Genomic DNA, 13,141 nt, shown 5'->3' with positions numbered 1-13,141 from the left:
AGTGATGTCTGAAATAATTTCCTTAAATTCCGGCCCAGAAAGGGTCTTACCCTTGAAAGGAATATTAAGTAACTTAGTCTTGGACGACACATCTGCCGACCAGGATTTTAGCCAAAGCGCCCTCCGCGCTACTATAGCAAAACCTGAGTTTTTCGCCGCCAATTTCGTTATTTGAAAAGCGGCATCCAATATAAAGGAATTAGCTAACTTTAATGCGTGAATTCTGTCCATGACTTCTTCATAGGAAGTCTCTTTCTGGAGCGACCTTTCTAGTTCCTCGAACCAAAAGTGACAGTAATAACACACGTAGCTGGTTGAAGGATGAACCCTTGTTGAACAAAAATCTTTTTAAGCAATCCTTCCAATTTTTATCCATAGGATCTTTGAAAGCGCAGCTGTCCTCTATAGGAATAGTTGTGCGCTTCGCTAGTGTTGAAACAGCTCCCTCAACCTTCGGGACCGTCTGCCATGCGTCTCTTCTAGGGTCTACTATGGGAAAATTTTTCTTAAATATAGGAGGTGGGGCAAAGGGTACACCTGGCTTCTCCCACTACTTATCCACTATGCTCGCTACCCTCTTGGGTATTGGAAAAGCGTCTTCGTGCACTGGGACCTCTAAAAATTTGTCCAATTTGCACAACTTCTCTGGTACTACTACAGAATCACAGTCATCCAGAGTAGCTAATACCTCCTTAAGCAAAGCGCAGAGATGTTCTAGCTTAAATTTAAATGCTACTATATCAGGTTCTGCCTGTTGAGAAATTTTTCCTGAGTCTGAAATTTCACCCTCAGACAGCCCTTCCCTCACAGCCAATTCCGATTGATGTGAGGGTAAAATAGATAAGGCATCGTCAGCGTCTGATTGTTCATCCTTTTTTTATCTGTATTTAAAACTGAACAATCACGCTTTCTCTGAAATGCTGGCAGTTTGGATAAAAGATTTGCTATAGAATTATCCACTACTGCTGTTAATTGTTGCATAGAAATAAGCACTGGCACGCTAGGTGTCGCCTGCGCGGGCAAAGCTGGTGTAGACACAGAAGGAGAGGATGTAGAATTATCCTCACTACCTTCATTAGATAAATTATCTTGGGCAACATTATGAAATGTAACAGAGCTGTCCTTATTTTGTTTGGATGCTATGGCACAATTATCACAAACACTCAAAGGGGGAACACATTTGTCTCTACACACACAGAACATAGGTTATCTGATGGCATAGACATGTTAAACAGATTTAGGCAGGCAAACAATGCAATAAAAACGATTTTAAACAAAAACGTTACTGTCTCTTTAAATAATAAAATTACACACTTTATTTCTGAATGTTCAAAAAACTATGAAGGCAATATCCGATTTTTATGAAATTTGGACCCCAGTGTCTTAATGCTTAGAAAGTATTGCACAGCAAATATGGAGACTCTAGCTCTTAAAACAAGCAAACCGGAGCAAATTGTTGGATTTAACCGTTTTTATACACTACAATCCCTGCTACAGTACTGCTGCAGCATTTTACCTTCCTTAGGGGTCAATCATCCACAGAAATAAGCCTTCTGGAGTCACTTTCTGAGTCACAGGACCCTCTCACATGAAAACTGCATGCACTGCCTTGAAATCAACTGCACAGCTGAAGCACCAAAATGAGGCTTCCTCCCTCAGCACACTAGAGTGAAGGGGCCTTCCTGACTAGATTTAGGTGTCTAAAACATGCCAGATCAATAAAAAACGTTCCCAAGTGTATATGAGCTTATAAAACAGTTCAAATGCCATGATATTGTAATAAAAACCAATCGATTTTGCCCCTAACAGTGTCTACCAGCATAAAAATCAAAAAGGGGAAGCCTGTTATCTTTTTTGCTGAGGTGAAAGAAAAATGGCTTACCATTTTCCCTGAGGGGAAAAATGACTGTCATCTAGCATTAGCCTGTGTTGTTAGAAGGAGACTAGTCATACCTGAAGCAGATGAGTCTGCAAACTGTTACCCCCAACTGAAGTTCTCTGGTTTCAACAGTCCTGCGTGGTAACAGCAATGGATTCTAGTTACTTGTGCTAAAATCATATTCCTCTTAACAGAAATCTTCATCACTTTTCTGTTGTAGAGTAAATAGTACAAGCCAGCACTATTTTAAAATAACAAACTCTTGATAGAAGATATAAAAAACTACAACTAACACCACAAACTCCTCACCATCCCCGAGGAGATGCTACTTGTTCAGAGCGGCAAGGAGAATGACTGGGGGGCGGAGCTAGAGGGGGAGCTATATGGACAGCTCTGCTGTGTGCTCTCTTTGCCTTTCCCTGTTGGGGAGGAGAATATACCACAAGTAATGGATGACGCCGTGGACCGGACACACCAATGTTGGAGAAATAAAAGCATCCTTTTCCCCCCTTTGCATATTTACATATGCTGCTGTGTAGGATCCCCCCTTAGCCCACAACCTCCCTGCCCCCCCCAAACAGCTCTCTAACCTCCCCCTCTACCTTCTTGGCAGCCATCTTGGGTACTGGCAGCTGTCTGCCAGTTCCCAGTTTACAATATATAATCTCTCTTATTTTGTATTTTATTTTTTTCAGTAGTGTAGCCCAAGACCAACCCCCCACCCCCTCCCAGATCCCTTAGATTACTTTTTTGGGGCATTTCTTCCCCCCCTTATACTTGACCATTTCTGTAGTGTAGCAGTTCCCACCCGCTCCCTCCCCGTGCACGCGCCCGACTGCCCCGCCCCCCTCTGTGTCTCAGAACCCATCGATGGACGCCCACCCGCCTCCCACCCACCAACGAATGTGGCCATCGATGTCCGGTGTAGAGAGGGCCACAGAGTGGCTCTCTCTGCACCGGAGGGGTACAAATTGTTATTGCATGATGCCTCGATATCGAGGCATCCTGCAATAACCAGAAAGCAGCTGGAAGCGATCAGGATCGCTTCCACCAAACCGAGGACGTACGCCATACGGCCTCAGGCGTTAACTGTATTTTTTCTGAGGACATATGGCGTACGTCCTCAGTCATTAAGGGGTTAAGCAATAACATTTTTTGAGTTGACTGTCCCTTTAGGGGGGGGGCATTTATGAGGATACCTATATCTCAAAAACCGAAGATGTTAGACATGAAAATTTGCATTAACATTCTCCTTTTAAAAGAAACTGTGTTTTATCATTTTCCAAAAATCCACTTAAGGGGGGTGAAGTGATTTATGAGGATACCTATATCTCAAAAACCAAAGATGCTAGAATAACAAATATCAGCTAAAATCTTCATTTTAAAGAAAGTTTGCATGCTAAATTTCTTGCTCCTAACGGCAGTAGTTCTCAAGATTTGGATATCACTAAAAAAAAAAAAAAACTTTTTTTTTTCACATGACAATTGAGTCATATTATACAACTACAATTTAATATTAAAGTAATTCTAACCAGAACAACATTTTTGATGTGCCAGACAGATGTCGCGCCCACAACTTCGCTGATTGGTGCCCATGAATGAGAAAAAGTTCATGTCAGCAAATATGCAACCTGAACAGGCACACATCGTTGCGTTTTTCCCTATTTTTTTTTACCTCATCAACAGTGCTAAATTGGGAGCTTCTAAGTACGTTTTTAGAAGGTTTTATACTAGATTTTTATATCAGTATCTGTTCACATTCATTATAGTAGTGTCTATTACATGCAGTTCTATTTGGTGTAATAATGTCCCTTTAAAAGAGACATGAAAGTCAAAAATCATAATTCAGACAGAGCATGCAATTTTAAGAAATTTCAGTTTACTTCTGTTATCAAAATGTATGTTTATCTCTTGGTATCTGTTGAAAACCATACCTAGTTAATCTGAAGAAAAGCAATACACCAATGATAGTAGCTGTTGATTGGTGCAAACCCTCACGTCACTTTTCATTGGCTCAAAAAACAAACCATAAAACCCCACACAAGCCAAAATGCAACCAAAGTTCAGCCACTCATACCTTCTATACCCCTTCAATAAAAGCCACAGAAGGTTTATACAAGATTGCATTTTATTTAAGAAAGAGGAATTAATCAAAGAGACCAAATCCCATATCTTCATCAGACTCTTCAGATTCTTCCTTTACTTCTTCTTTCTTTTCAGCTGAAAACAAAAATGACACTTTGAAAAAGGCACAATTCAGTACAACTATATATTCTTGCATACATCTGTAAAAACTGAGAACTTAGCCAGTTTTACTAGACTCTAAAATGTTTTTATTGGAATTTGAACTACTTGTTTTTACTTTAACCACTTTGATGAGTCCTTCACATTGCAGCCTGTAGTTGCATGACAAACCCTTTTGTTTTGTCGATCTGTCATTTTCAGTGGTTCCCCCACACTACAGGCCAGAGATCATGGGGGGGGGGGGGGGCCCGAGAGTGCAGCACTTCAAGGCTTCATGTAAATTCTGGTGATGTCAATGTAAGACACAAAGGGGCCGGACCAGGATGCACAGGCAGCTGCAGGGAGGTTGTTCTTCCAACCCATCAATATTATAACTCCCAAAAGCCAATGTGGGCCACTACTTCACATCTGGTTACCCTTGATGACAATTTAGTAAGGTGATCACAGTAACAGCAGAGGTCGCTGGGCCATTTTCAATATTTACTATAATCTACACAAAAAAGTTACTTTATTTTCTTAAGTTTTTGCCGCAGCTATCTTATGCCATTAATCAACTCTAATAATGGCACATTGTGAATCTGCTGGGCCTGCTGAAATTATATATAAAATATTTGTATTTTCATAAAATTGTTAGTTCTTAAAAGGACATCCCAAGGCAAGCCTAAAATATACATATACATCAATGCATCTCACCTTTTAACAGAAGCATTTTTGCAATATATGTATATTAGAAAAAAAATGCTTCTAATAAAAGCTATCACTTGGTGTGTGTTTTTACAGTACATGTGAACCATAAGTAAATAATTTTCTGGCACCAGCATTTTAAACAGTCTGCTCCGAAAACTGACAGTACCTTGTATTGTTATCGATTAATCAATTTACATGATACAAGGCACCGCCGGAGAGACAGCTTAAAATGGTAAATCAAAGCGAAAACTCACCCTGTCTGTGCCATGGCAGTTAGTCAAAGTCAGAGCCCACGGCACAGCGCTCTTCTTCAATGAGGTGACATTTCCACCTCTAAACCAATAGCCGTGAATGTCATATGACAGTGTTAAGAGGTAGAAGAGCTCTGCTGTGCAGAAGGCTCTGACTTTATCAAGCTGCCACGGCACAGATTGGGTGAGTTTAGCACCCTTATTTTAATAAATGAACCTTTTTTTTGTGGTAAATCCTAGCATTTTTTTTTAAACGCTCAGATTTACCATCACTTTAAATTGCTGGTGCATAAAACAATTTAGATGCACAAACGCAGCAAAAGCTCACACTAAAGTCAGTGACCACGTTCACTAGAAGCATTGTTAATAGAACAAGTATAATGCAAAATTATTCCATTAAAAAGAAAAATGCATTGATGTAGATTGAGAGGCTTGCAAAACAATTTTATCAACCCTTAGACTAATTTAACTGTCACTAAAATTAATATTTTTAGTGGCTCACAAATACATTTGTCAAAGCTCAATTTAATATATTTTAAAACGCTCTACAGTAAAAATAATAAAGACTTAACACACACACACATATATATATATATATATATATATAAAAAAATATAAAAAGTTGACTAATCATGGCTCAAAATTTCAAGCCCTAAGCTACTAGCCAGACCAAAATGTTACGACACCTTTGATCCCACCCACTACTCACCCATACCACACCCAGTAACTCACCACCCTCTTTGCATATGTTTAGCCAATGTGAAATACCTTATTGTGAAGTAATTTTGTAGTATTATTTATGTTTTATACCATAAATTAACCTTTTAGTGCCGTTATACCGCTGTATTCCGTCCAAATGATGCTGGGCTTTAGCGCCGTTAGGACTAAATATGTCATAGCCGTTTGGCTGTCCTGAAGCCAACAGCGCTTCCTGGATGTGATCGCGGTCTGGAGGGCGTGCCTAGCGTCATAGTGACGCCCCCTGACCTGATCCCATAATTGAAATCTCGCGATCGCGGGATTTCAATTTGTCTACATCGGAACGTTGTTCCGATGTAGACATTATGACCCTGTCATGAAAGGGTTAAATAATGCTCCATACAGTAATAAATTAACAAAAGTGCATAGTAGTTAGCAACATCAACTAAGGTTTCGGGGAAGACAACATCTGGACAGAAAAATGTTGAACTGAGAGTGCAGTGTTGACATTAATGTGAGGTCATAGCAGACCTGAAAAAAAGGTTTTATAATTATCTCATTTATCTTTCTCCACTGCATCCTCTTTCCAATCTCTTTTTTAACCCCCTTTCTCTCTCAGGCCATATCTTGTTTTCACTCATCTCTTCACTCTTTTCTCCACTCTCACTTTTCCTCTTCAATCTCTCTCTGTCCCTATTTACCCTCTCAGAAGTAACAGTCTAAGCACTAATGGGGTCCCTATAGCCCTAGAGGAATAACCTATCCTTGCCCTTTCATGGATATTTGAAACATGTAGCTCAACATTCACTCACTAGCTTTCATTCGCCAATGGCTAGTGGAAATGTTGTGCCCTGCGCTAATCATTTATTTAAATGGATTGGATGTAAAGCCTTTGAATGGCTGTATTATCACATATGTAGTATATTACCTGTTGCAGCAGCTCCTCCGGCAGCTGGAGCAGATGCAGGAGCTGCAGCCACAGCACCTCCACTTGGTACTGAGGACAGTTTGGAAAGACCTGTAGATAAAAAATAAATAAAATAAGGAATGTTATTTGAAAATAAAGACCAAAAATCCAGTTTCTGTCTTAGGACCTTGTAGTGAGATCCTATGATTACTTACAAACCAATAAGCCTTGAGGATTAACAACTCAAATTTTCAGGTTACGTACAGTATGACACCACTAGAATGTTAATGCATGTCATTATTATAGAAAATTAGCTTCTTTGGGGCCAGTGATACAGTTGAGTACAGCGATAAAAAAAAAAAAAAAAAAAAAAAAAAAAAAAGGGGTTCTCTCTATTTATACTATTCTGTATACAGAAGTATTCTACAAAAAGGTCTGATTAATATGATCCTGTACCTTTTGGTTCATTGTTGCTTTAGAGTAATTTTTCTTTGTTCTCTTGCTATCTTTATTTGAAAAAGCAGGAATAAAAGTTTTGGGGCCTGCCTATTTTTAGTTCAGTACCCTGGATAGGGCTTGCTGATTGGTGGCTACATCTAGCCATCCAATCAGCAAGCACAACCCAGGTTCTCAGTCTAAAATGGGCCGTCTCCAAAGCTTTTATGCCTGCTTTTTCAAAGATAGATAGCAAGAGAACGAAGAAAACATTACAATAGGAGTAAATTAAAAAGTTGCATGCTCTCTCTGAGTCATGAAAGAAAATATTCAGGTTTACTATCCCTTTAACACAAGAAATTCTGACATCACTATAAAGATTCTAGACTTTAGAATCTAGAGGGTAGGTTAACTACATACAAGCTTCTGAATCTTCTGTACTTATGTTCTGAAATGGTTTCTAAAACGTCCTGCTGTGTTGATTGATATTTGTAGACACTACATGAAAAAGAAAGTATCAACAGGAAACAAAAATACATAAAATATGAATTACCAGAGTTGACTACATCTTCGATGTTCTTGTCACCGAGTTCACTGATCAACTGTGTAAAATAAAAAGAAATTAGCTTATGGAATATGCTACAAAATATCAAAGGATGGTAATATATCTAAAGTGGATATTTTACGTAAAACCTTTAAAAGGGATACTAAACCCAATTTTTTATATTTTATGATTCGGCTAGAGCATGCAATTTTCAGCAACTTTCTAATTTAATCCTATTTTTTCTTCGTTCTCTTGCTATCTATTTGAAAAAGTAGGAATGTAAGCATAGTAGTCGGCCCATTTTTGGTTCAGCATCTAGGCAGAGCTTGCTGATTGGTAGCAAAAGGTACCCACCAATAAGCAGGTGCTACCCAGGTTCCTATGCTTACATTCCTGCTTTTTAAAATAAAGACAGCAAAAGAACAGAGAAAATTTGATCATAGGAGTAAATTAGAAAGTTGCTTAAATTGCAAGCTCTAGCCGAATCATGAAAAAAATAAAATAAAATTGGGTTATATTTCTTTAAAACGCATGCATTTGGTGATAATTCGGTGATCAGATGCCCCAAGATTGTGCTACTACCGCCGTATTTTGAAAACCCTGTGTTCACTGTAAATTAATTTTAGATAGACACTCTAATAGAGAATACTAGTAATAGAAGGCAGCACAATAATGTGAAAATATTAGTAGAGACTGCGCATGAGACAAACATACCTGGCCCTTAAGGACCAGCGTCCATGCGCAGTAGAGACTGCGCAAGGACAGCGCTGGTCATTAAGCCCTTAAATTGAATGTAAACTTTCATCAATTAGTGCCCGGTTTTAAAAAAAATACTATTAAAAACAGGGGCACTTTCATTCATGAAAGTTTACATTGCAGCGTATTTTTACAAATACCTTTCTCTTGAGCAAAGCCGGATCGCTGATCCCCCGCCTGCTTGTCCTGCTGTACTTACACAGCAATGACAAAACCGGCTTTCTCCAATCACGGCTTCCCAACCAAGAGTGTTCGTCTCGTGAGGCCCTGCCGTGATTGGAGGACATATTTACAGAGGACCTGCAGGCGTTTACAGACTACTGATGGCTCCTGTTTGTCTAATCTGTCTTTTCATATGCAGGGGGGAAGAGAGTCTGCTCTCAGCCCCTTTCACTTGAAGCTTCTAAGTAAGTTTTTAAAAGGTTTTCAACTGGATTTTTAGATCTGTTTCTGTGCATATTCTTCTTTATAGTAGTGTCTATTACATGCAGCTATTTGAAAATTGGTGTATACTCTCCCTTTAATTGTCCTTTAATTTAGTTAGCTGAAAATGCTGCAAATCAGCAGATTTATACAATTTTCAGGATTTTAAAATTGCATTTTTGTTAAAAAAAAAAAATAAAAAAAAAATCTGTTTTAAAAGCAAAATTACTGTAAAAAACATGGTTTACAACATGGTGTCTAAAGGCTAAACTCCCCAAACATCCCTCTAACAAACACTAACTCTGAGGGGAAACCGGACTTCAGTATACACTGAAGCACATAATACTTTAACCACCTCCAAAGGAGGCAAAGTTTAAACAGATATGAGTGAGGTGGGTGGGGTATTTATAGGCTTTGAGGTTTGGAAAACTTTGCCTCATCCTGGTAAGAATGTATATCCCATATGTAACAAATCGTGGACTCTCGCCACCTATATGAAATAAAGTTGCTTTTAAAGCGTTTGAAAATAACCAAGACATAGCTCGTGTCTGATAATTTCAGGTGCGCGCACACACAAAAATACACCCCCCCCCCCTCCAGCTGGCTTGTGATTGACTGGGAGCATGCCTGCCCTGTCTACTGCTTATAGACGTTTTCAGGAACCTGTGCACATTTAGTCAGACAAAAAAAAAAAAAAAAGGCCAACTTCTGCAGGTTGTATCACATATAGCAGCTTTATAAAAATTCTGAAGTATACAAACACAAAATATCTAAGGAAGAAGTAAGCCCATGTGCCAACATCAATCTTGCACAAGACCACGTGCTCGCTTTTTACCACCAGACACACAGATATTTAGATCCCGATTGGATCTAGTGTATTACTTTATAGGTACTTTGATTAAAGGCCAAGTAAATACAGTAGATTTGCATAATCATTAAATGAATGCTAAAAATAGATTTTAAAATTGTGTCTATTTCCACTCCCCCTTGTATGTGACAGCCATCAGCCAATCACAAATACATATATTCTGCATATGAAGAGATCTATTATACTAACAGAAGCAATCTGAAGTCTGTATAGATCTAAAACATTGGGGTTTGTTTAGGAGTCTAAAAATCAGCACAAATTAAAATTGAATACATGTGTTAAATTATGCAATTAACTTGTGCTTTGGATAGCAGAAAATGATAGAATATGAGAGAATATTACACTAACCCCACACCTGGCTACTTCATAATGCCACCAGGCTGGTTTTATTGACCACCCGGCTAAAAATTTTAGCCAATATTAAGCTAAAATTAGCTATTAAAATGTTCAATTTTTAGTGCATCAATTATAGTTGAATACATTTATGTTAAATTATGCAATGTGTTTGTGCTCTGGATAGCAGAAGAGAATATTACAACTGGTTACTTCATAATGCCACCCGGCTGGCAAAACCTTCTGTGGAGAACACTGCATGTTTTTTGGAAACTTACAAAAACAGCTTTTACTTAACCTTTTAAAGCCGTTATGCCGTTCCATTCCGTCATAATTAGACTGGGCTTTAAAGCCGTTATGACGGAATGGAACGTCATAACTAACGGCTGTCCTGAAGCCTTCTGTCCTAGGATTGTAGGGACGCCCCCCAGATGCGATCCAATAATTGAAATCTCGCGATCGTATGCACGATCGCGTAGTTTCAATTTGTCTACATCGGAACAGTTGTTCCGATGTAGGCACTTTAACCCTGTCACGAAAGGGTTAAAAGTTTTGTGGGTATAAAAAAAACAAAAACATAAAAACACATTGATATACTGAATTTCTGATTGTTTATAACCATGATTAAAAGAAAACAATTATTGCTGTGACTTTGATCCAAGGCTACACAGAAGTGGGATAAAATAGGATTATTCGTTCATTTTTTTTTAAAAAAATTTTGCAGCTCTATCTACATAGATGGTGATGATGTTATAATAGCATCCAGAGTATCAACTCACCTTACTGATACGTTCCTCATCTGCCTCAATCCCAACACTGGAAATTATTTTTTTAATATCCTTGGCGGAGGGGCTGGTGTTACCTCCAAGGGTAGCAAGTAGGTAAGCGGCCACGTAACGCATTCTGCAAAAACAAAAAAGTTTTTAGGGTTAATAATAAATTTCACTTACATAAAATTAGTTATGGTTATCTGCAGAAATTTACTTAAAGGGACAGTATTTCATTATTTTTATGGTTTAAAAAGATAGATAACCTCTTTATTAACCCACATACTGTTTACCTCTGCGATTGCCATGTATTTACACCTCTACAGACTGCCCCCATATTTCAGCTCTTTTGACAGACTTGCATTTTAGCCAATCAGTGCCCTCTCATAAATAACTCCACTGGCATGAGCACTATGTTACCTATAATATGGCACACAACTCCCTCTAGCCGTGAAAAAAAATGTAAAATGTATTCTGATAAGAGACAGCCTTCAAGGGCTTATAAATTAGCATATGAGCCTACTTAGGTTTAGCTTTCAACTAAGAATACTAAGAGAACAAAGCAAATGTGATCAAAGTAAATTGGAAAGTTGTTTAAAATTACATGACCTATCTAAATCATGAAACTTTAATTTTAACTAGACTAGCCCTTTAAAAGCTGACAATGCAATTATTTTTATTGCTGATTTTTTTTTTAATTTTTAATCTTAAAATTATTTTTGTCATAATTCAGCTTGACTAAACACAATACAAGGCAAATATTAGTCAAGAAAATAATTTAGAATACTAGACTTGATACATTTAATGGGACATTATAGTGATAAAATTAAACAGCAAGCTGCATACTAGACATTTTAGATGTGCTTTGTCAAATTGAATTGTGGTCTGTGAGTATAAACTATACACGTGAGTTTACCGCAGCTACATAAAGGTAAAACACAAGCAGTGTGTATAGCGTGATGAACTCCCTGAGGCCCATACTCATCATGCACCACGTCTGCTAACATAAAAAAATAAATTTACAAAGTCTTTCTGTGTCACGTGCAAGTGTTACCCTATTTAAGTATCTTCTGTCACAAAAGCTATATGCTACAATGCCTTCAAATCCCAATATATAACTCACTTTAAGTCTAAAAGAGACCCGAAACGATGTGCACGCTCCTGAAATCCGGAAACCGAGAGAGAGAGGGAAGGAAAGGGCTTCCCAGGCAAGGGACCAGGGGCTGTGCAGTTCAAAGGTTAAAGGGGCGAGGCTACAAAATGTCAATATGTCAGCTAGTTTTTATGTTTACGTTTAGCATAAAATGCTTTGAATCACTTTTTTAATCTGAAACATATTATTCAAAATCATTTTCGAAATTGCTTAAATTATTACACTAGTAATCCGATTCCTCACAATGTACGTTCATGTACTATACGTCAACAGAGCAAGCGCGCTGTCGCCTTTGAAGTCACGCAGTCGAAGGGAAGACGCCGCACCAGGAAATAACAACACGCATGCGTGAAAGTGAGTAACGCCAGGATTCAATCTACATGTTGAGATCGAGATGAGCCAAGTCAACATGTATATCAATGACCTATACAGTTGGTGCTTGAGTGTTCTCTAATTGAAGGAACTATAAAATCGTTTAATCCCTTAAAATGACTACAATGCATTATTTAGCAGTAATTAACCCCTTAAGGACCTGGAATGTTAGAGAAAAAAATGTTAAAAATACTGGAGAATTGTAAGCCTCACTTTGATTAAACAGAAATAGCGCCTTGTTTTTTTATCATTTATTTTTTTTAGTAGACAACCCAATGTATTGATCTAGCCCATTTTATTATATTTCTTGCCACTGTTTTGTCACCAAATGCGATCGAATAAAAAAAAAAAATCTTTAACTTTTTCACAAACTTAGGGTTTCTCACTGAAATTATTTTCACACACCTACTGCAGTCAAATTGTTGTAAAAGCCTTTCTGGGGTCCCCTTTGTTCAGAGATAGTAGACATGCAGGTTTTGCCATTATTTTTGGCCATTAGAAGGCCGCTAATTGCAACTACACACCACATTTTTTAAATTTCCAGTCATGAAGGGGTTAATCAGGTAACTTGCAAGGCTCATTTTAGCTGTAGTGCAGAGATTACTCTCCCAGCTGACACCTCCTACCCCATGATTAGTTTTTACAAACAATACAAAGTTCCAATACACATTTCCTTTGCAGGTTATCATACAAAGAAGAGTACAACAAAATAAAGAAAAAAGAAAAGTAAAAAGACACATTTTACAGCATAATTATTCTTTTAAAATTTGAATTTGTCCTTAGTCCTAATAAATGGAGCTTCTTCTTGAAACTAGCTGCCAGT

The 13,141-nt window shown here is 38.0% G+C and overlaps 1 protein-coding gene across 1 annotated transcript; it reads right to left on the bottom strand.

The window, feature by feature from the left end:
• Nucleotides 1-3,989: 3,989 nt before the first annotated feature.
• On the bottom strand, nucleotides 3,990-12,073 carry LOC128653320 (60S acidic ribosomal protein P2-like). The gene is made up of 5 exons (XM_053706535.1): nucleotides 11,917-12,073; nucleotides 10,806-10,929; nucleotides 7,656-7,704; nucleotides 6,689-6,778; nucleotides 3,990-4,099 (listed from the first exon to the last, which is right to left on the bottom strand). Exons 2-5 carry the CDS (start codon nucleotides 10,926-10,928, stop codon nucleotides 4,026-4,028), a joined length of 336 nt encoding a protein of 111 aa, XP_053562510.1. The 5' UTR covers nucleotide 10,929; nucleotides 11,917-12,073; the 3' UTR covers nucleotides 3,990-4,025.
• Nucleotides 12,074-13,141: the final 1,068 nt, after the last annotated feature.

Source organism: Bombina bombina, chromosome 3 (assembly GCF_027579735.1).
Source record: "Bombina bombina isolate aBomBom1 chromosome 3, aBomBom1.pri, whole genome shotgun sequence".
NCBI lineage: Eukaryota > Metazoa > Chordata > Amphibia > Anura > Bombinatoridae > Bombina > Bombina bombina.
This window is presented reverse-complemented; position numbering and strand designations above follow the sequence as displayed.